The 23,816-nt window shown below is 43.5% G+C and overlaps 1 protein-coding gene across 1 annotated transcript in view; it reads right to left on the bottom strand.

Moving 5' to 3' along the window:
- The window catches only part of TAF3 (TAF3 RNA polymerase II, TATA box binding protein (TBP)-associated factor, 140kDa), a 100,674-nt gene that overhangs the window by 10,165 nt on the left and 66,693 nt on the right, over positions 1 to 23,816 (bottom strand). The window contains exons 2-3 of the mRNA XM_010136502.1: positions 14,632 to 16,451; positions 9,727 to 9,809 (exon numbers count right to left, since the gene is read on the bottom strand). Coding sequence (XP_010134804.1) covers positions 9,727 to 9,809; positions 14,632 to 16,451 — 1,903 coding nt within the window. The remainder of the gene's footprint in view (positions 1 to 9,726; positions 9,810 to 14,631; positions 16,452 to 23,816) is intronic.

The raw sequence follows: 23,816 nt of genomic DNA on the forward strand, positions 1-23,816 counted from the left end.
ATATTTTATTCCGTGTGAAGAAGTCATATTGGCAAATACAAGCTCCACAAATACATGCCACGACCATCTCGTGGATTTGCAGAGTGCCAAAATGTGTCAAATCTCCAGTGGAGCCCCCAGCAATTCTGCGAGAGAAAAGACTCCAGAACTTACACTTGAAATGAAAAAAATACAAATATTTTCATGCGATAAATTGCCTGCAATGTGACATTCTTCTCTATCAAGGGAGGAGAACTTTGATCATTTACTCCAGGTCATCATCCATTTTTGTGGACGCTGCCTGGTCCCATTCAAATGGCACAACTTCCATGTAAGTGTGTTGACCTTCAATGGTGCACATGGAGCTCAAGAGCCCATTCTCCATTTCATCACTACAGCCAGCATCCCTTCTTGGGCAAATGAGTGTAGTGATTTCGCAGGCAACCTGTCACCTAATCCCACTCACAAGTTCACTGACGTTCACCTTAAAACCAGTTAATCCTTTTGTCCCACCATTGTCCTGTTCCAGGATCTCACTGCTCTGGTGGCACAGCAACCTCTTCTAATTTCCAGCCTACATTCACAGCCAGTTAAGTCCCATTTGTTTTTGTGCCAACATTGTCCTTTAGCTTAAATTGCTTTCTCCTTCCCAAATGTTCACTTGCCCGAGGTATTTGCAGCCAGCAATCTTAACCCCTCTTCTAATGCTAGACTAAACACACCAAGTTGCTCTCCTCTCCTCTCCTCCCATAGCACAGACTCCCCTGTGCTCCCCTACCAGCGCACCAAGCCCTCCTCTGCACCTGCTCTTCCCAATTCGCCCTTTCTGAGCACAAACTGCCTTCAAGAATTGAATACAACATTTCAGATGAAGTATCAACAGGTTCTCATATGATGGCCCAGACGCTTATACCACCTTTGCTAAAACTGCAGACCATGCTACGGTCACACTTGCATGATGCTGGCAACTCTGTCATTCCATGATCAGCTACTGATCCCTCCTCAACCACTGAATGTGCCTACCATAGAGATACACCTACTGATCGGCTCTACTTCTGGTTGAACTTTCTATTCAAATGCAAAGCCTTAAGCACAGTTTTTCATTTACTGAATTAAAAACCATTTTCCCCTCCTAGTCAAGGGGATCCAGTTCTTTCCAGACAATTATGAGAACCTCATTTCTACTGACATGGTGCTTGACCCTACTGCCAACAAAAGGCATCAGTGTTCTACCTCCTTCTGTGACAACACTTGAAATGAAATTATTAAATCAAACCAGTCCTGAAATACATCGTTCAACATGTTGACCAGTAACCTCCTCTCTGGTTAGATAAGCTCTCTTACAACTCTCAGTTACTATCGTCCTTTGAGCTTCTTCCTGACTGCTGAGCAGTTCCTTTGCTAATCCCGTCTTTGCCAGCTTCACTGTGAATATCCTGGGTGACTGTATTAAACGTTTTCCTGAAATCCAGCTTGAATTCACCATCTTTTATTCATCTAGAAGAGAGAGTTCCTTCTTCCAACAGTAGGACAGCTGTCAACTTTATTCCAGCTCAGCATGAGTGTCTCACCTCTTCTCCACCGCAGCTGAGACTTTCCCTTAGAGGGGAAGCGATTTGACCCTGCACCCAGTGACTGCTTCCCCATCCCAGAAGAAATCGCTCTGCAGAGGGACGTGGAGGCGGCTGCTCTCAGCATTGGTGGTAGAAATAGACACCCAAGATGCATGGCAAAAAAAGTAGCCGTTGCCAGCTGCATCTCCTGCGCTTAGCACTAGGCTAACCTAGAAGATCAGTTCTAGGTTTATCAATCTTGCTTTATCAAAGATCAATATCAAGCCTGCTGGCATGGTTTACCTCCGTTCTGTGTTTTATTTCGTTACTTCCAAGCCTTTAATCAGCCCTTCCTCCAAAGTCTGATTGATAATTAAGTGCACTGCTGCCACGGGGTGTCTAGATCACTTCCCCTTTCTTCCCTTCTTCAGCGCTTCTATTTATTATGTACTAAACCCAGATTTAACAAACACCGTATTTTAAAACAAGAAATGTACTAAAAATTACTTGTCACTGTGTCTGCAGATTCACGACCCTAGTGAATTCTAGTTCTTCTAGAGCCTGGGAGAAAGATTATCCCATCCCTTGACTTCAGTGCATAAAGGTCCCTGTATTTTGCTTCCCAATTCATTCCGGTAATTTCCACCACTGTCCACCTACTGCTGTAACCCATCTCGCCCTAGTCCTCAGTAAAGGAGAGAATGACCATAGGATCAGAAGGAAAGTATTCTCTCTGTTCTTGGCTCATACCTATATTACCCCTCTTCTTCTGCCTTCATCTCCATGGTCCTTCTTCTTCCCTTCGCTTCTTATTTGCTCAATACCCTTCACAACATTTAATTCAGCTTGACCTCTGCCGGTCCTGACGTCACCTCCAGTCCTTTGCCTTGAAGATGTAACCTCTTCTCCAAGGCCTTTTCTCCTAGAGGTACGATACTTGCTCCCAACATCCTTTTGGAAGGAGTTATTCATACAAGTCACTCTGCAGTCATTTCACTACAAGTTATCCCCTTCCCACAGGCAGAAATCACCACTTCTGAATCCATGAGGTCTTCAGTCCAGCTGACATTTCTAGGTAACTCCTTTGCCTTACTGACATTTGCCCTCCTGAAATTCAATTACAGGTTTCTACTGTTTATTTTCCCACAACTCTTGGTCTCCACCCTCCATATCTGTTACACCAGAATATTTCTCCCAACAACCACAACCACCTTTCTGCTGATGATTCCCAGATCTCCCTCCCATCTTTTCTCACCGTTCTGACTTACATCTCCAGATGGTTCATCGCCAGCCTGACAAAACAAAACTGAGCTGGCAGCGTGGCGTCTTGGTATCTTTCATCTTCTTTTCTCTCTTATCAATAACAAGCTGCTCAGAGCTTTGGTGTGCAAACCACCTCGAATTACCCCCTTCTGCTGAGCTCTCAACAGCAAAAACCCGAAGCTGGTAGAACATGTTTATGCCAACGAGCACTTTGCAAACTTTCTCTTACGGGTTCCTCGCAAACTTCCCTTTATCATCTTTTGTTTTGGGAAATGTAGGGGATGCAGCATCTAGAAGCTTGTCCATAAACCAGTCCTACACCTACCCTCTTTAATGGGAGCCATTGTAGAATATGAATTTTATGAACTACTAGAAATGATGCCAGCATGGGTTTAGAAAGCTCTAAAACTGTAATTTCCTGTTTGTTACTGAAAGAACCAAGAAAGAACCACGTGAGCTGGTCAGTCCTGAACTTGGAGGCTCTGTGCAGCTACAGATAAGTTGCTCACAGGACAAATGCACTAAATGCATGTAGGACCATCTTCTTCTTTTGTGTCTAGGGGTGGTTACTTCTTGTCGCCTTCTTGTCCACATCCAGCTCCCAGGAACTATAACCTGAATCATTGGGTCTATATGGTTTCCTCACTTTTGTTCAAAAACTTCAAGAAAAAGAAGCACCTCTGTCAAAGACGAGAACAAATCAGAACCTTTCTCTTGCACTCACCTTCTGTGGAGGCAAAGGCTATTTTTTAAACAAATACCCATCTGCCTTTCTAATCTTTCAGACATATTGGACCGGTTTGTGTTGTGCTTTATAAGGGCAGCTGCTCATGCCCATTTACACAAGCAATTCGCTTAAGTGTCTAAACCTGCCTGAAGTATTTTTTTTCATTGCGGTATACAGGATACTGTTTTTTTTTTTTAAACTCTTGAGCAATAAGCAGCAAAATCAAAGAATCTCACAGTAAGTTGTTTTGTTTTCTAGTGACTCAAGCCTTTTTATGGACTCACTTTCGGAGTCATCAACCAATGCGGCCAGCAGCAAAATGAAAATAATTTGCCACAGCCTCCCACCTACCATAAACAGGATGAATAATTAGACAGAGTGGCTTCAGTAATTAAAAAAAAAAAAAGAAAGAAAAAGCAAAGAACTACACCTGAAGTTGGAAATAACTCACACTCAAGGAAGAAAAACTCTTCCAAATCTTCTCTAGAAATATAAACAAAAATGGTAATTTTCTTGTTTTGGTGAAAGTGCTATGGCATTCTTCACTTTTTTTTATGTTGAAGCCACAGTCCTGCAGCAAGGGAAAGGCTGGGGAACCTGCGCTGAAGTGAGTGAGACTTTTGGATGGATGCAAGACCACACATGGGGATTCTACTGCAGGATCGGGGCCAGTATGTTACACTAAAATTGGGAAAGGGATGTGAATCATACCTGAGACAATATCTTCATTAAAACACACTCAGCATTTAACCAGGCATTGAAAGCCAGTCCTCCAGCTCTTGCAATTTAGAAGACTAGAAAACAGAAAAATGCGGCTGTGTACGAACAGACACACACACGCCAAGATTTATGAAAGCTGTGAAGATCACTGGAATTCCTCAAGCACACCTCTGCAGCCTCGGAGAGGAGCAGGATCATCTTTCATTACTCTGCCTCCTCACTTAGGTGGTCTATTGATCATATCAAAAATGATTTAACCATTACACGCTCTTTTCCATCGTACCACAAAAGCTGGATTGACACCCAGAGCGTTAATGCTGTTGACGCACGGTTAACGCCGGCTTTCTCTGCTAAGGGCTATGCTGTAAAATAATTGGCACACTCATTAGTCCCACAGTAAACACAGGCTTTCGCTGGCTGCACTCTGTTGTTTAATTTCCCCTAACAGCAGTTTGCCCTTCTACGTTCTTCTCCCCGAAGTATCCCTTTTTCCCTCCTCTTTAATTCCACCAGAAGTTCTCCTCCAGAGCTTTCTGTCGAATAAGCAACATCTCGCAGGGTAACCAACACCGCCCACAGCTGTGTCCCACAATAGCCCCATGCTGCTTGCATTACGTCTTTCGGAGGATTTGGTCACGCTGCCTTAACTGCTCCAAACACTGCTCTTATTCATAAAAACGTGCGGAAGGAGGGGCTTCCAGCAGGATTCCTTTACCTGTTTCCCCACCACAAAACAGTGAAATAAATGGAATGGGTCATGAGCTACGTGGCCGGGAATGCAAACCTACGGCTTGACAAGTCAATAAAAAGCCAGTCCTTTCCTCCCCAGCCACACATAGGGAGCCAAGGCTGGAGGCAAACAGTTTGGCTGTGCCTACACGGGGAGGTTAATGAACCCCATTATTCAGCTATTGTGAGCAAACACTATGAAGACGGTAATCTAAATTATCAAAGTCTGAGGAGCTCTCCAAACAGTACCCAAAGCTCAAAAGTTTCTTCACACGGTCTGATTTATCCGTACGAGAGCAACCTTATTAAAAATTAAAGCTCCTGAATACCCACCAAAGACGATACTGTAAAAATAAGAGGCATTCTTGGAAACTACGTAGGGTAGAAATCTAGTTTAATTGAAGCTAACGGCAAAGTCCTGTCTTAGAGGTTTAGCTTTTTTCCACAACTCCCAGGGAGTCCGAACAGTTGATGAAAAACACACATTCACGTTACAGCAGCAACTGCATAGCAGGGGAACGCCAGCACATTCCCTGCCTAATTTCTTGTCTTCATCCAGGTCAATGACAAGCTATTGATGGATTTGCTGATACCTTCCTCTTCTCCCTTGGTGCCACTACCTTTTTAAAGTCTGACTGTATATGCGTGCGTAGTAGTTTTCCCAAGAAAATTCAGCCTCTGGAGAGTTTGCAGCTCAACCCCTATGTAAATTAAGCTTGTTGCAGACAGGATATCCATCGTGTAGACCTCTGTTTCTTGGAGAACACTATCCTGTAATAAGCTTGATGGTACTCAGTGTGCTGCAGGTTAGCTAATAAAGTTTTATACTATGAATACAAACTGTTCCACCGCAATTCTGTTGCCCAACTGTGGTAGTACTTAAAATCACCAATTCTTGAGGAAGGAGCAGTGATGACCCAAACCATGTAAATTTATGGATACTAAACTCCGAGAGTCCAGCTGTGTTTCAGGCAGGGTTAAAGCTTCAACGTGAAGATTTTCTCAAGCTTTTTCACAGAATCACAGAGTCATTTTGGTTGGAAGAGACCTTTAAGACCACTGAGTCCTTTCAGGCTTCCACTTTTTCAGACACACGCTATTTTGATGACTTAAAAAAATATGTGCTATGAGCACCTTCCTGTGGTAGAACTTCTTAGACGGATGATCACAGAAACTCAGTGAAATAAAACAGAATGCGACAGGACAGGTTCCCCTGTTCTCTCAGTCACAACAATATGCTTCTGGGTCACCAATTTAACACAGAGAGGTCACATCTACTGGTCACAAAATAATTTGGTCTACATTGCCACTTGATTTTGAGATTCCTTACAAAGGATGTCAGCTGGCTGTGCCGGTGGCTTTTGTTGTGGGGATACCACGCAGTTGAGTGAGCCTCCAAACAAACACAAGTTGGGCTGATAATATCCTGCCAAGTCATAAAAACCTTTAGTGGGGTCAATTAAATATCTGGATAACAACAGTTTTTCTATCCCTTAATCCTTTATTTTACAATCCACAGGTTATTTAATATACATTTTTTATAGACACGTACTCATATGTGCCTGAGCATGTGTGCGATCTGTATTTGGAGAAAGACAACTGAGATCTACTCAGTTAAGTAGATTGAGATCCCTCAGTTTAAAAATATGGAAGACAAGGGGCAACTCCCTTGGAGTTACTTATTTCACAAAAAATATATATCCTGCTTCTAAGACTGAGCAGCACTGAAACAGCAGCCACTGAGTGGTACTCTGCTTCACGGTCTGGCGTTAGTGTCAGAAGCCGTGTGTTTTTTCTTAAAAACGGTCTTTAAATGCAGAATAAATTTATCTGAAGTATCAAAAATTACAACACCTACTTTTGCTGTTTATGCCAACTGTGGTAGTAACTGGAATGTCAACACCTCACCAGCAGATATGCTTTTAAAAATCTTAGAAGTATGAAAAATGATTGTGCTTAGGAAAAATAACTAGACAAAAACAAACCCTGATGTAATTCAATAAAAGTATTAAATTCTGCTCATCGCTTGCAGTTGATTTAAGATTTAAAAGTCTACACTAGCTGTGGTTTTTTGTTTTGTTTTTTTAGAAGAAGATAGCATCTCTAGTTCCTTCCTATACTAACTCGGTTAGCAATCTACCTTGATAACATTGGAGTGGAAAAAAAAAAAACCCAGTGAAAAACCCTTCCAACGTATCATTCAAATCATATCTAAAAAGGTGGCCATAAATATTTTAGAACCCAAGCAAACCAATAAGAGCTAGGCCCATTAAGGATAAGATCTTTTACAACAAATTAAATAAAACAATTTATTGAAGCCTGGACTTGAGATAAACTAGATTTACTAGCTGACCTTTAATTCATTTAAAGAACAAAATTAGCTCTAATTGCATTAGAATGGAATCCAGTAAATTTCTACTAATGTGGCATCCATGCAAGTATTGCTGCAGTTGTTTACAACGAAGATGGAAATGCTTTGATTATAATCTACTTTCTTCTTGTTTTACTGGGCAGTTAAAACACTCGCAAAAACCCCGAAAGTGGAACAGTTTTTCCAATGTTGGTTTACCCACCCTTCAGCGACCATACATTTTCATGGCTATTAACCCAACGTTCTCGACAGCCATCCCTTTTGAACTGACGTGTGTTGTACGAGTATTTGCACACCGGCCAGGCTTGAATGCCAGTATCACTTGGAACCGAGGAGCAATATGTACTCGTACTCACAGAAATAAGGAAGAAGGAGATGCCTCTGCCCCACCATGACTGCTCTGGATGTTGGTCCAAGCAGAGGAGCCAAGAAGTGAAATGATAGAGAATAAACTGTTGTTCGCTGCACTGCAAAGGCCTTTTCCTCCCACTGCTGCATTATTTGAGAGAACATGAGCTGCTGTTGTGCTGTGTTTACAGCGTGATGCGAATCTCCATTTCAAGCATCATTGATCTGACACTTCTTCAGACTCCTGAAAGTCTTCATGGCCTCACCAAGATCTGTAAGTACTCGCATTAAAGACAACGTTTTATGGAACCAGCCTCCAGTTGAATAGATACCTAAGTACTTCCAAAAGCCCCCAAACAACTCTTCTTCTTAATTTGTGCAGGAACTTTGAGCTAAGTCAGCTTTACATAGGTCCTATCCTGGAGTCAGGGTTTAAACTCTAGGCTGTGCCATGCTAAGGACCACAACAACCAAGGTCCTCAGCTGGAGGTCAAGGTGTGCCACAAAAGATGCACAAAGGAAACCGGGATGGAAGCGAGCTTCCCAAAAGGCCATAAAACAAGATGTCAGTACTTCTGACTTGCTACAGGCTGGCAGAGCTGACGATCATGTACCCACATGATTTGTGGCGAGCAAATGGAGGCTGAAGTCCCTTTTCAAAATGTGTGTATGAGAAAGACTGGGGTGAGATACGGTGAGAAGCAAAGTCACCTCTTCGGTGCTAAAATACGGCTTCAGAACTGTATTTTAGAAGGTCTGCCTTGAAAATGTCAATTTTCCCCATACAAACACTTGTACTGTCCTTGAAAAAGAGGAGTTTAAAAGTATCCATAGCTCCTCAAGGAGGAAAATAGATTTCTGGGCTTTAAAGGGATGGTCTGTCTACCTGTGCGCTTTCCAAACTACAGAACAGGATAGACAACAGCTCTGAGAAAGCAGGAGCTTTCGTACAGCAATCTGAGGCACAGCAATTTTAGATCACATTTAAATAGTGTGAGAGGAAGTAAATAGAAGTGGCTGAAGAGCAGGAGAAAGCCCTGGTACTTGGAGTGTCCCACAGAAACCAAGAGAAGACTGAAGTCCAGTAGCAACTTCAAACCAGTTGCCTGCTGAGGGGGAGTACGACAGCACAAGAAAAACAGAATAATCAAAGATGTCATTTAACTTAGAGCAGAAAAATCAGTGATTAGGAGATTTAGTTCCGAATGGCTATAAAAAAGAAACAAGTACATTATCAATATTTAATGTGATGAATGGAAAGAAACATCTCTTTGGTGCTCCTGTTTACCATCAGACATGAAAGTGCTTTCTGTGCCACTGAAAACACGAAAAACCTGCTTAAAGGAAACCCTTCATGTACAACCCAGGACCAGCTGAGAAAGCCCAGCGGTGCGTGGTTTCCCCAGCCTCTCCAGCCACCTGTATGATCCCAGAACAGGGATCACCCTATTTATGCTCAGACAGTACAAAGTAACTATTATTTGTGCAACAGCACCCAATAATTAGGGAGCTAATGAACCGACATTTGAAATGCGCTAGGTACAGCCACGAATAAGCATCAACGGTTATAACAACACAGACGCGTATAAAGGAATTTCAACTGTTATGTTTTAAAGCATAAAACAACTGTTAGCTGAAAAGCGTTACGAAACTTAAACTTTGTTGTAGGTTACACTAGGGAGAACCATCCATTATGGAAACCTCACTAAATGTCACTGGAGGAGTCCCAGGAGTCTAGACGGAGTCTCGTAATCCACACCCTTGAAAGGCACGGAGTGAGAAACACAGTAGGGTGGAGAGAAGATGCTGGGGCCCACTTGAAGAGTAGAAGAAAAAGGGCAAAATGTCCAAACAGTTTCTATTGGTAACTGTTCTACTTGATTTTTCACTAGAACAGTCAAACAACGTCATAGCTATATGTATGTAATTTGCCAGTGATTATTAAGTGTTTCCCACCAAAACCAAGAGCTACCTCAAGTGACAGAGGATGAACTGTGGTAAGCATGCACCTTGCAGATGGAGTTATTTGTACTTACATCTTGTCTTGGCCTGCGCCCACTCTTAATGTCAGCCGAGGAATAACCGGTGATGGAGCTGGAACAACTGGTTCCACCTTTATCTTAAAAGAAAACACAATTGTCAGTCAAAGACTGCAAGCAGACTCCCAAAATACATGAATTATGTGAAAGCATCGATGGAGGTAACCAAACAGAGTAGATCAAATTAAGGAGACAGACCTATGACAGGCTGATCACCGAGCGCTCTCTCGCACTTTGTGCTCTGCCACGGACAGTCAGTTTGGTGGGACCTCCCAGCCACAGTAAATCAATCACAAATACGAGTTCTAGACTAAAAAATCAACTTGAAATTTCGCCGCATTTGTACCTGCTCATACACTTTGTTGACAAGTTTTTCTGATTTATTATTTTTCTAGAGTCACAAAACCCTCCAGTAGGTTTCTAAACAAGGACATGAAATGCTTTGACCTTAACCCTCAAACTTGAGAGGCACCCATTGGTGTTTGTGCTTTTTTCTGAGATTTGAAATCATTTATTTCTCAGGTTCATCACGTACACGGACTGTGACCCTCTTGAATAAAAATCAGACACAGAGGAAGCAAACAAACCCCAAGCATCAACACTGAATGCTTTATGAAAGTGCTTATCCGCGTAACAACCACTGCTTTTTGATGCAGTTAGGCTGAGCTTTCTCATGGCTCAGTATCTGCTGGAGTTCAGACCATTAGAACGTGTCCTTAAACTCTCTGAACCAGTACCTGCCAGAATTACCAACTCCCATTGAGCTACTGCTTTGCAAACCCTGTACAGAACCATCTCAGCTGATGTTGTAATGATTCTCCATGTGTAAGGTGCTCAACTTGTCTGTATACACAGAGAAGAGTATATACATTATATGTATGTGTATACATACGGGAAGAGAGGGAGACTGATCTCATTTTGAGCACGTGCATCATTGTATTTAATAAAATAACAACCGAGCTGAATCTGCCCCAGAAACTTAGACAAAAAGAGTCTGCACAGATCTAGTCTGGACTAGATGGAAACTCCAGCAACTCTTGGTGGGAGAAACCTGCTTTAAAAAGCTTCTGTAAAGAAAGAGGAGGGCAAACGATCCACCAAGGCAGCAGGCCAGAACGGGAGGACTCAGTTAGGACTTACATTGTGGAGTGGTAATGGCAAACTCCTGTGCCACGCTCCTTGGCCAAAGATCCGGAGCTGCTCGTGAGGAGATGTCTGCTCCAGAGAGAGGCGGGCTGCAGCCTGAGCTGAGGAGTATCGCTGTTGGGACACAGCTAACCGTGCTTTTTGGTACAGCTCTCCGTGGACATGTATTAGCCGACTTCACAGGCCTCTCTCTATACTTTTGTTAAATATTGCACTATTTTTCATGTCTATCCCCTGGAGAGATGCAAGAGTTTTTTCACCTCTGGAGCTCCTAATGCCTGCAACAATTTCACTGCCACAGAGGTAAGTCTTTCAACTGCCTTCCCGGTATCTTAACCTGTAGCATCATTCACCAGATAGAGGCGTGGAACTGAACTCTGGGTACAGCCAGCTCAGGGTCACAGCTTTGTACGGACTATTTTACCTCTTTTTCTGCAGGCAGTGATCTTCTGCAGTGCCTGTGCTGAATACAAACCTGCCTAGGAGAGGCACTGCTGCTTAGCTTCCAGCACACAGCACAGAAAGACACTCATGTCATCCCTCCTTTGTACCCAGATCCTTTGTGTTATTTGTGTACCACCAAGATGTGCTAAACAACGGTGGCGTGGGCTCATGTGGCAGAGGAAAAGCACATAAACCACTTCTTTATGCTCAGATACCAACATCACAGTCCAATCCACGACAATCCTAAATCTTACCCTTTGATACAAGAGGACAGGAAGCATCTTTCTACAAGATGGGCTTGTGGGGAGGGTTTGTGTGACTGGAGCAGAGAGGAAAATTAAGGAGCGTTCAGTTATATCCTGCATAGCCTAAGCTTGCTCTACATCGATGCCAGGGTTTTGATTCATGAGTAAGGGCAGTTTTACTTTGGGCCGGCTCTGGCAAGCCCTGCCCTGACTCAAGGATGATTCTGTTTCTCATGCAGCAGTTCCTCAACTACTGTAGTTTACAGCTCTGTGTATTAAGGTTAGCTGAAACTGGGTCAGCAGCTGCTTCTCAGTCCCTCCTCCAGCACTCCCAGTAATCTCCAGAGGAGAAGTGGGGTGTAACTCCTTCCTCTGTTTGCTTTTAATCCGGTAGCGTGCACAAGGCAGCGCCCTGGCTCACTGTCTCCTTCTATAGCTCCACGGGCAGCACCTCAACACCTACTGCAGAGCACAGGGCTGCAGGCAAGCCCTGCGCGACAGCTCCTCTTCCTCGGTGCCACCACCGAACATTTCCAGCACGCAGCCTTGGGCTTCTGCTTTCTGCTATTTGTGCAGAGTACTGGCTGCTGTTCTGTGTACCAGCAGCTCGGGGCAAAATGACACGGAAAACTCGGGACACACACTTAGGTGATAACTACAACACTGCTCACAAACGGGAATGCTACCGTCCGGTCACCCTCTTGTTTAAGAACAGCAATATTAGAAACAGAAAGCTGGTATTTCCTCCTGGCCATCAAGAGCTGACACTGCTGTTAGCCCATGAATTCATCTTTCAGGTTGTGCTTACGCCTCCAAAGCAGACGCGCTGTGGAAGGCGAAGCGTCCGAGCGGTAACTTGACCATCTGCTCTTGCAGCACGACTGCTGCCTGAATACGTAATTGTGTGATCTCCAAGCTAAATTAAGGAAACATGTACTTTTAGGGGTTAAAAAGAAAGAGCAGCATTCTGGAGTAATACTGGGAATTGGGGCCAGCAGAAGAGCATTTACAGTGGATTACTAAGCTTCCCAAATCACCAAAGAGGTAAAGTCCGGCAATATAAGACTCCTTTGTAGCTAACTAAAAATACATTGTCAGTGGATTTGTCCAGTTTTATGTATAAGCAATACTTCTTTCACCTGAACTAATACTAGTAGTCATATAAGCCCCTTATTGCCATGTGCTGCATTTTTTTTGCTAATCTTCAAGGATTTAGCTTCTTTGCCACATACCTCAGGGCACCAACTGATAAAGCTCTAACTCTCCATTTTTCCAGGACACCAGCAGTGCGGCCTTGCAAAAAATGAAAATCGCTCAAGAGATTTAAAGGGGAAATTTATTTTTAAAATCCTGACTTGCAGCAAAGAGGTGGATTTAGAAAAAGCTTATCTATCAAGAATCAGTTTAAATTTTAATTCTATCTGGGGACTCTTTCATGCATTCTAGCTTTAAAGTTTATCTTTTGACAGGGACTTTTTGCCGAGGTAATGGACAGGTTTGTCAATTTAATTTGTCCAAGTTTTTATGACTGTTGAACTCTTTTTCCTAATATCTATACGTTCGGTCTACAGCGAAGCTTTACCAGTTTGTATTTGTTTGTGTATCAGTTATATTGAGCTAAAGCCAACTAGACACAGGAATTTGCAGAAGAAATGCAAAATTGAATGCATGAGAAACAAGCAACTCATCTCTATTTTATATACACACAGACTTAACTTAAAAAGAAATCTCTGCGAAATTCTCAGTGAAATACCGACAAATTCCCAGGCAGAAAATGAGGAATCTGTTAAAGCGTTGCTGTGTTTAAAACCACATTAAATGGACAACTGGACCAGCACCTTGTCGATCACCCGCTCACCCACAGCAGTTAGTGCTCCAGATCGCCCAGATTCTGCACTGAAAAAACATCTGTCAACACCAAAACTATGTCGAGTTTTGAAATCAGCAGTTCGGTTCAAGTCCGGGCAAAAAAGGAAAGGGAGGAATGTCCCAAATCTGAGCTTGTACGGACTGAGAATTATCCTTAAGGCAGAAGGTGAAGAGCATCTTGGTAAAACCAGAACTTAAACAGAGCTCCCTAACGCTAAGGATAGAGATTTAGGCAATCCCATATCCAAGGTTATCACACAGGAAGACAATCTCTTTCTTTTCTTCTTTTTTTCCTTCCTTTTTATTTAATATTAACAATTTAATGCATATTATAAGGTGAAGTGACAAAAAATTAGAGCAAACCCTGAATTAGGAGAGCTGTTTCTAAAGGGATTTCAAATCTGATAACATGCAAATACTCTGGTTTCATTTCTTAAATATTAAATACATTTCCAAGATTAGGTGATACTAGGAAGAAGAAATTATCTGTGGCTGATGTAAATCAGTAAGAACTGCACGAGTGGAAGAAGCTCAACCCACTTGAAAACCAGCTCTCCCCTTCTCTCTCTCAACGACTCAAAATGGACATTTGAACACTTAGACCAGAGTTTGACAACAATTTTCTTACTTCACACAAATTGGAACAACAAGGGGGTGGTCTTGCAAAGAGAGGATTCAGCAGCTCTTCTGAACATCTGAGGTAACTGTTCGAAGGCAATCTGCTCCTACCTGCTGCCCAACCGGTCACTTCCAGGCTTCTGCAAGCTTTGACACGGGAGATTTTTAGAAATGAAATCTGAAGGTATCTAAGCAAAGGTTAGGGCTGCTGGCCCTGCTAGTGGAAATCTACAGCCCCGGATTTGTGCCTGGTGGCGCTACGGCCGCATGCTGTGTGTGTGCTGTCGTGGAGCCTGAGCCCCGGCTGTTCAAAGCGAAAAGCGCACTGAGGAAATGCAGAAGGACAATCTCACATTTCAGATACACCAAACTGAACTGCCATTGGGTCCTGTCCTCCAGAGGGGTGGGACAGTCCCTGAAACTTGGGGGACGTCTTCCTTGGAGCTGCTGCTTTTAAGAAATACCAAACCTGTAATCGCACGTTTCCTCAAAGCCCTGAAACGACGCTCAGCAGTGGATACAGGAATCCACGTGCATTTTTCAAGCACGCACACCATCTCAGTAGGTCTACCCGGCTTACCTTCTCATGTTTGTGTTTCTCTTTTTCCTTCTCTTTCTTTTCTCTTTCTTTCCTCTCTTTTTCCTTCTCCTTCTTTTCCTTTTCTTTGTCCTTCTCCCTTTCTTTCTTTTTCTTCTTCTCTTTTTTGTCTTTTTTCTTCTCCTTCGGCTTCTCTTTGTCCTCAAACAGTTTTTCAGGAAGCATCGGGGACAAGGAAGGTAACATGCTGGGAAGCCTCATGGGAGTTGGTGTGCTGAACAAGGGCAAGGACATTTCTTTGGGAGGTAACACAAGAGGTGCTGATGGCGCCTTTATCTTATCTTCTTTACTTTTATCTTTAAGTTTCTCTTTGTCTTTCTTATCCTTGTCTTTTTTGCCTTTCTCTTTCTCTTTCTTTTTATCTTTATGTTTCTCTCTCTCTTTTTTGGTATTGCCATCTTTCAACTTTACTTTTGTGTCAGCATCCTCAAAGTCCTTTAGTTTGAATTTATAGGGATCAAGATCATCGTCTTTGAGTAGTTCCTTCCACTGAAATTTTGCTTCCTTGTTTCCTTCCTTGTCTTTATCCTTCTCCTTGTTCTTTTCCTTCTCCTTGTTTTTCTCCTTGTTTTTCTCTTTATCCTTTTCCTTCTGTTTCTCTTTCTTCTTCATTTTTGTCTTCAGCTCCTTTTTCAATTTCTTTTTCACTTCTACTGATGAAGCCAACTTGGTTTTCTCCTCATAGACTTTGAGAAGAGGTTCTGGAGTTGGCGGTGAAGCAGAAGGAGAGGAGAAATAAGGGAAGTTGGTAGGTGGATTAGAAGGTGTCCCCATGTTTGCCTTCCGAATGACCTCATCAATTGAGTCATCCATTGTCCATGAAATGTCTGAACTTGAAGTCCCTCCTGAAGGAGGTATTGGAGTTGCTCCTGCCTTATTTGCAGTATTGGCAGCAATGGAAGGTTTAGGCGTCGTAGTCTCTGAAACAGAAAGTCTTTTAGGACTGGTGAAGATTTCCCCTTCTGATTCGGAACCAGAGGAAAACTCAAAGGGATCCGGTTCTCGTTCTGCACATGCACGAGCAATCACAGCATCGATTGAATCATCGATGGTCTTGTCCATTACTGGTGCTTTCTTAGTCTGGTTTTCAATATTTGGCTTGGTGGCAGGCTCAGGTGGCGTCTGCCCTTGTTTTACTTGAATGTTTTCCTTTCCTATCTTGTCACTTAATGCAGCCAGAGGGGTTCTACTGGGTGTTTCAGGCTTGACAGGTGGTGGTGGGGGAACATGAGCAGGAACCTTTGGACTTTTAGGACTTTTGGGGCTCTTGGCACGACCTGGTGACTTTTTTTCTTTGGATCCAGTTTTTGGTGAACGTATGGGACTTCCAGTCACCACTGGTGAGGGCGTAGTTTTAGGTGATTTTGTCTTCTGTCCTGGAGAACTCGATTTGGACTTTGTCTTGGGTACAAACGGCTTTGCTTCTACAGTTTTGGGGGCTGGCACCTGCGATTTTGCAATGGGAGCCAACATCGGTGGTTCTGGTGAAGGAGGGGCTAAGTCTGTACTGTCCTGAACGTGAACTGGAGAAAGCATTGGTGGTACTTTTTGAGTATTTATTGAGCTAAGAGGCTCACGTGGTTCCAAAGCTCCGTCCAAGGTGTCCCCCTTGGAAACAGATAGTTTGGGCCGTTTCACAGGCGGAAACTCCTCAGCATCAGGACTTTCTAAAGGTCTCTTGCTCAAGTAGTTCTCATCATTAATTGCCTCATCCTCTTCCATATCTCCCTCTTCTTCCAGCGGCACCTGCATGGCCTCTGCAGATGTACCTCCATCAGTAGGCACCTGTTCCTCTTCCTCTTCTGTAACAAAGAACATTTAAAAAAAGCATTAGGATAATTAAAATGTGTTTTACAGACACAAAAAAGCATCAGAGCAAATGTTCACATAACCATAAGAGAAAACCGGCCACCTAACAGCTTCTACTGGTCTACTTGGAAGCAAAGTGCGTCTCCTCCTCTGTCTCCCATCAGCTGCCATCACAACTGACAGGTGCCCTCATTGCGGTGTAACCTCAAATTCGTGAGCAAAGGATATGAGGGCAAAGCTCTCCAATAGCGGCAGACCTTGTGGAGCAGATCCAAAGTGTCAGTTCTACCTAAAAATGTCCTGATTATTTCTTACCGCAGTCCCTGGGATGACAATACCAAAAACCCACTTCGTTCCTTTTAATTGAAGGGAGAGAGGTTGAGGCATTTTTTTTCTGTACCAAAGTGGACAGCGAAGCATGCACTGAAGTAAAATTCACTGGAATTAGCTGTCTTGCTTACAGATCACACAACTTTGACTGCAGATTAACTACTAGGAAAATGTTTTCCTAAGCCTGGTCTGTTTTTCCTGAAGCTGCACAGTCCGAAGGTTAAAGCAGAGGACTAAGCCCCATTCAACCTGCCAAGTTCTGTCTCTGATACCATCCTAAGAACTTGCTGCATACAGGCACTATTTGTCATGAACACATGGGAACAGCCCATCACTGCCTGTGCGCACGTTGGTTTGGATCAGGAAGGTGCCTGAAATGCATCTCCCCACCATTCTTGCTTTCGGTTGTTTCGATGGCATCATGGAGGAATCCTGGAGCGTGTATGCCGCCCTCCTGCTGTAGTGAAACCAAAATGGAAGACGTGTTGCCAGAGGATACACCTAACGTGCTCCTGTTGCAAGTGGGCGTTCAGGCTACGAGACCAAAAAACCAGCTTTTGAGAGTAAGATAAACCTGAAATGTGGACAGTGTGGACATCAGGCACCAACCGGTTCCAGCCAGCGTGGACATCACCCGTGCGATTGCTCTTGGGTTTTGTTTAATAGCAATGACATATGACACCATCTGAAGTCCTACATATGTGACATTAGGGGGCAGAGAAAGGAGAAAATTCACTTGAAATCTCCACGGCCGGTTTGAGAAGAGAACCTCTGATCTCACCAAGCACAGCCAAGCACTTGATCCTCTTGGATACACTTCCTCACTCTCAAAATGGAATTATCCAAGCAGGAAAAAGGATTCTTAGTCAGGAATAAGACCGTCCACACCGGCGTTCACCCGACACATTTATATTTGTTGTAATTTCACCTCCGCCAGTTAACATTCCAGCGCACAAAACCTCCCTCCACTCTACCCCCCGTCTCTGTTTACCCACCTGCAAAAAATGTGTGACATTTTGTCCAGCGGGGTTTCAGCAGAAAGATATCAAATGCCCTAAGATCCTCATATGAAATACGTAGTAAAAACCATTTATTATGACAGCGGATAAACCCCAACTTCTTAATGAGCAGGTGGGTTTAAAGAAGCAAACACGGAGAAATCGATAATGTTCCACCAACACCATTTCAAGCTTTGCAAGCCACCGTCTTTCTGAAATAACTCTTTTCGAGGCGTTTGTTTTCAGGTTTTCTGTGCTGGTGTTTCTCTGCTGCAATGTGTCAATGTTCTGATTTAGGAGGGTTGAGTCAAGAGCCCTGGGCTGCAGCACAAATCTTGCCAGCATCACAAATTAAGTAAAATGAGCTAGCAACTCCGGCTTTTGCCAGGGCCCAGAGGATTTACAGCAGCCAGCCCAGAGAGGAGACTTTGCCCGAGGATAAAGTCTTAGCCTTCCGTGAAAAACAGAACTGTTAGGGAGTTAGGTTTTGCCTGGCTGGGCACTGACATTAAATTTTTTAAACTGTAAAGTTAGTGTATAACTGAGAAATCACCGTGGACTGAGCCTGCACCTGCCACGGGGGAAAAAAAAATCTGCTTCCAGATCATGGAAGTCATTTCAATCTCTGTTTAAGCTGTTGCGGGAATCTGCTGCCTTCATCTGCTCAAAACTGTTCTCGGGATGAAGCATTAGCGTTTGTCACGATGTCATCCAGCACTGGTTGCTCCCGAGCAATTCCCTCCCAAGCCCATTCAACCTGGTTTGCCACCGAGAGTCTGTTTTCATTTAAAGTTTGAAAGAATGATAAAATTTGAAACAAACACTAAAATGGGGATTTAGAGAAGTCTTCTGCCTCGGCTACGAGATGAAAAGTGGAGCCAAATTCAAACATGAGGAATGACAGCGGTTGGTCACGCAGACTTTAGAGATAGCAACATAAACCATTTTAATATAAAATCACAGGGATAAAAAGTGAATAAAGTGGATGAGAAACTACTGCAACAAACAGTAACAAAACTACATTTATGGGGAGAATCTTTATTTGCTAAACATTTCTGCCTGCTGTCCGCTTAAGCAGCTGCTCTGCTATCCTGTGTCTCACGGAAGCACACTGCAATAACTCATATTTTTGTAACTCCCTCCCATCCCAAGGTGCGTCTCATGTTTTACCTACTCAGGATTGCAGAATACTAGCAGCTGCTGGATCAAAGGCGAAAAAACAATTTCAGAGGAGGTCTGGAGAACGGGGAGCGGAGTTTCTGTACACTAAAAAAAGGAGCAATGCTTATTTTTTTTTAATCAGGCCAAGTAAAGTTTGCAGCGGGCCCACGGAGTTTCTGTGATCTTGTGTGGAGATGCCAGGGAAGGGCAGAAAAGGTTAAAGTGCAGTTTGTAGAGGTGAGACTAGGAATCGGGGTGTCTTGGCTCCAGCTTTCATGCACATTCCTGCAAGCCACAAAGACAACTTAGTAAGGAAGCAGAAGCATTTCCATCCCTTTTATATGGACTTGGATTCCCCAAAACATCTGGAAAAAATTGCCTGGGTCAGTCCTGAACAATCCAGGGACTAAGGAAGTTCATGAGCACTTAACTACTGACACACATTCACCACTTTGCAGACCTGCTCAGATGACAATCTGGAATCCTATCGTGGTCAAATGAAACCCAAATTTCTCCTGGAACAAGGCCACAGCGAGGGCTGGTTTTCTGCCAGGCAGCAGCTTTCAGACCTGAGCCACTGCAGCTGTGGCCGTGGCAGAAAACAATACAGCACTTTTTGGGGGGGGTGTTTAATTAGAGAAAGGGAAATCTCTGCCCTGTGTTCAAGAGCTGGTTTTCCTCCCGAAGGATTCACACCGGAGCAGGAACCAAACAGGGGAAAACACCAGCTTTTAAGCATAATCTGCTTTGACTTGGCGACGAGCATTTAAAACCACGCGGCCACTTCTTCACCTTTGTCCCTCTCCTCCGCCACCAGGCACTTCCCGACGCACAATCCTATGTGCACGGGATTGCTTTTTACCTCTCTTTACTGCCACCTCTCCCTATCTCTGGCCACCTTATTAATGATCCGACTCTTGAGTTAGCATCTCCAGGTCAAACAGATATCACCTCGGCCATCTGCCCTAATAACTCTCTCCTGTAATGAAAGCAGACAAAGCTGTTTGGGAGGTTTCTCAAGATAACAGATACATTATTTTTGGGGGGGTTGTTAAGAGAAGTCGGTGCTGAATCAATATTAATGCTCGCGTTCCTAAAGCTATACAGAGCAATTGTTTAGGATGTCAGGCGGCCCCGTGCCCAGAGCCCGGGTTCAGCCGACGCACAGCTTAAAGGAGGGATGAGCTCAGCTGTCACAGCGCAGCCCCAGAGGATAATTTGTCCGCTGCTGAAATAAAACCAGCTGATGGTTGTTAACAGGCTGCTGATGAGAAAAGTGTTGGTTAAGGCAGCGTTTCTCCACCGGAGCATGTGAGGATGGAACCAGCAAGTTCTTCACTTTCATGAAAGGGTGATTTTGAGTTAAGGGAGGAAGGAAAGCACTCCTCTCTCGACACGGGTCTGCAGCGTGATCTCAGGCAGGTCACACTACACTGTCTTCCCATCTGACAAATGATGATAATTTAATCTCGCAGAGGTGCTGGAAAAGCTGCATGTGCTAAGTACACAGTTCCTCGGGGGTCTGGACACTAAGCATTAGAATCCCAAATGCCAGTCAAGGGGGTCTGTCACCACTTCAGATGCTGGAAAATACCTTAAGCTGAACAATTCAGGCAAGAAACTGAAACTCCTGCACGTTTTAAAGGAAAAACCACTAAAGAAGCACAAAATTTCTTTCTTGGTACATCAAGTTCCTGTAGCACAGCAAGGATTCCAAAAGCAAAGGCTTATGGAGTAGACACATTCTTAATTTGGCCAAGGCTCAGTTTCAGGACAGCAATACTCAACAATTCAGTAATGAACTTCCAAGTTCATGATGATCGAGGGACTGTTTGTCCCTAAAACTGACGCAGGGGTACAAAGGAACAGAAATTCTGCCTTTATTGCAGAAAAAAGAAGTGCAATCACCCGTACCGTGCTGTCATGTTCTCATTAGAGGTGGCTGCACACATTGCTTGCTCAACGACAGGTCAGATGAAAGTGAAGGCTGGAAAAACAGATAAAAACCTGCATACAGGCATTCTTCAGGCAAGAAAAACTATTTTTTAAAGGTATATAAATATATCTGTAAAAATAAAATCATCATCAGCTTGGTCATTACCAGACTTTTCACTTGATAGCTTCAGAGCCAGCAGCGTAAGCACTTACAGTCAGATGATGTCCTAGAGAACACGGCACAGACCGGGACAGACGAGATCTCTGCTCAGCTCCTGGCCCTGCCAAAAACTCACCCTGCCTATTGGGTGGGATTTAACCTAAGCACAGCTCCAGCCTCTCTTCTGGAAACTGGATTAGTATTTCCCAGTGTCACAGGGTGGTGATAGGATAAAACCACCTGGCTAAGACCTGCAGATCGAAGAATAAACCAGTGTTTCTTAGGTATGAGAGGAAGCAGAGTCAGACCCGCTGGCCTGCAGAAGGTGGTGAACAGGATGTGTCAGCGGCTCTCACCTCCAATGCGATGGCTAACGGATTAAGTGCACCAAGCTCTGGCAGGTAACGGTTCCTGGAGAAACCAACTCTAGTTATTATAATAATGCAAGAAGTTGGCATTTAGTATTTGGTATTGACTTTGCTATGGCAGATAAAGTATCAGCTCTCAGAGCAAGCCCATTACAGATAAAATTCTGAATGAGCAGATGTTTACATGCCGCTCGTACAGGCCTATTTTCAACAACTAAATTTATTCCATAACCCTTTTCTTTGTAAACAGAATTTGAGCATTTCATTTCTAACGGAATGCAAAATGGCCAAATAAAGATCCCTCAGCAGATCAGGCGTTTTTTTCACGCACTGTTCTGCTCATAGCAGGGCTCTCCTCTCCTTGCATCCAAGTGTGGAAGGTGAAACATCAGGAGTTTAAAGGAAAATTAGGACTCATGAAAGGAAATAATGTGGCAGCATTGAAATCTTCAACCCATCTTTCCTTCCACGTGCAACTTAGGAACCACACGCATACCGAGCTGAAGGATTTATACACAAGCCTTTCAAATGCAAGAAAGGAAAAGATCGTTCCCACCCAACATACAAAACTTCTTAGTGAAAAAACATCCCAAAAAACTTCCTGCAGAGTTTCAGAATAATTTTCCTCTTGTCTAGATAAAGCACGAGATGAAGCCAAAGAAAATTTTGGGGAAATTTTAAATCATCGAGTCAAGAGCTTAACACCCCTGTTGTATCCTACCAAGGAGGAGCTTTTGACTTCTGTTAAAAGTGAAAAGAGAATTTCTTATGCCATACAGGTTTTATCTCTTTAACGCGTAATAACAAAGGCCTTTTCCCAAACCAAACAGAAACTGTGCTTGCAGTCCATCAAGGAAATGAAGGGAAGAGTGACAAAATCCAACCTTGATATCCTACAGGCCAATTTCCTGATACTCTAATGCAAAATGAACACACTAAGATACCTGCAAAACATTTTGAGCTTAAAATGCCAGATTTTGTAGAGAGATATGTGTGTGTATATATATACGCTCTCTCTATATAATTATAGATATAATTTCTCTGCCATATGAACACAACTGATCACTGCTGCGACTTGTTTACCAATAGGGCGATACATTAACAGCTTTCTCTTTCACTGTGTAAAGGAGATCAACCAATCTATCACCAAACCCTGACGTTTTCCAGCTGACACCTTCTATGGGAAGCGAGCTGGTAAGAAAGCACCATCAAAAAGCTCATCTTCCATGTGTCTCAAATTTTTCCACTGACATTGCCAGCAAGTTCATTCAAACACCTTCTCGGTGTGTTCTAAACCACAAATATATAATTAAAAAAAAAAAAAAAGGGCTGGTGATTTTCCATATGTAATTGAAACACTGTGAGGAGGAGGTTAAAGGCACCTGAAGTTAAGCATCCAGGCTCGTTAGTCACGCTGGAAAATTATGGCCCGAATGGCTGGGTGGTAACTTCAATAATCAGGATTAGCCAGGATTGAACTTGGAGGTGATCAATAAGACTGAGAGACTTCGTGTATACATTTATCAACCACTCCAAAAGCAGCTGTTAGCCTGTCCAAGATGCTACAAGTGGTCACAAGTCCCCTTCTCCACCAGCCATCCTGAAATACAGATGACAGCAATAATCTGATTTAGGACTCACAGATTTCCAGGCCAATTCAATCACTCTCCACCCTGTTGAACAACTGCTTCACACTCTTGATCAGGCATTTCTTGGTATGAGATGAACCGAGGCGAACTTTTGAACATGAGCATGAGAGTAAGATATCGATAGTTTGCCAGAAACAAACCACAACTATTGAAGCTGTAGCTCTACATCATGGTGTTGCTTTAGAAAGCAGCAGTCCTAGCCTTTCTTCTGCCCTGGTTCAAGCATTTGCGCAGGAGAACGGGGAGCTACTTGAGGCTAAAATAAGGAAGATCACCTCTTAGTCTGAACTCAAATCACCAACTGGTCTGTCATGATACTACTCAAATTTTGGACTAGAACAAACCAGAGGGAAGTCCTGCACCTCTTGTCTTATATCATCATCATCTTGCCCCTTCTCCACAGTGAAGCGACTTTAGAGGTTCAGACAGAAATATATATGGGGGTGGGATAAAAAAAAAGAGAAAAGTATTTTTCTGACCAGTTGGCACAGTAAGCCCACCTCAGGGTCAAGCAAGCCTAAGGGTATGGGAAAGGAGAGAAGAGAGGTGCAGAGCATCACTCTTTGGGCATCAGATGTTGGCTTAGGGTGTAATGTGCAACTCTGGCTTCCAGTGCTGCTTTAGGATCCTGGATGCAAGCAGAGTAACACTTTAAAATGCTTACTCGTGGTGGTCCTCATGATAACTCTTTCGAGAATACACAATGTTTATGAAGCCAAACTACCCAGGATTCTTAAAATAACACACCCAGCTTCCT

The sequence above is a fragment of the Buceros rhinoceros genome, unplaced genomic scaffold, assembly GCF_000710305.1.
Source record: "Buceros rhinoceros silvestris isolate BGI_N320 unplaced genomic scaffold, ASM71030v1 scaffold4960, whole genome shotgun sequence".
Lineage (NCBI taxonomy): Eukaryota > Metazoa > Chordata > Aves > Bucerotiformes > Bucerotidae > Buceros > Buceros rhinoceros.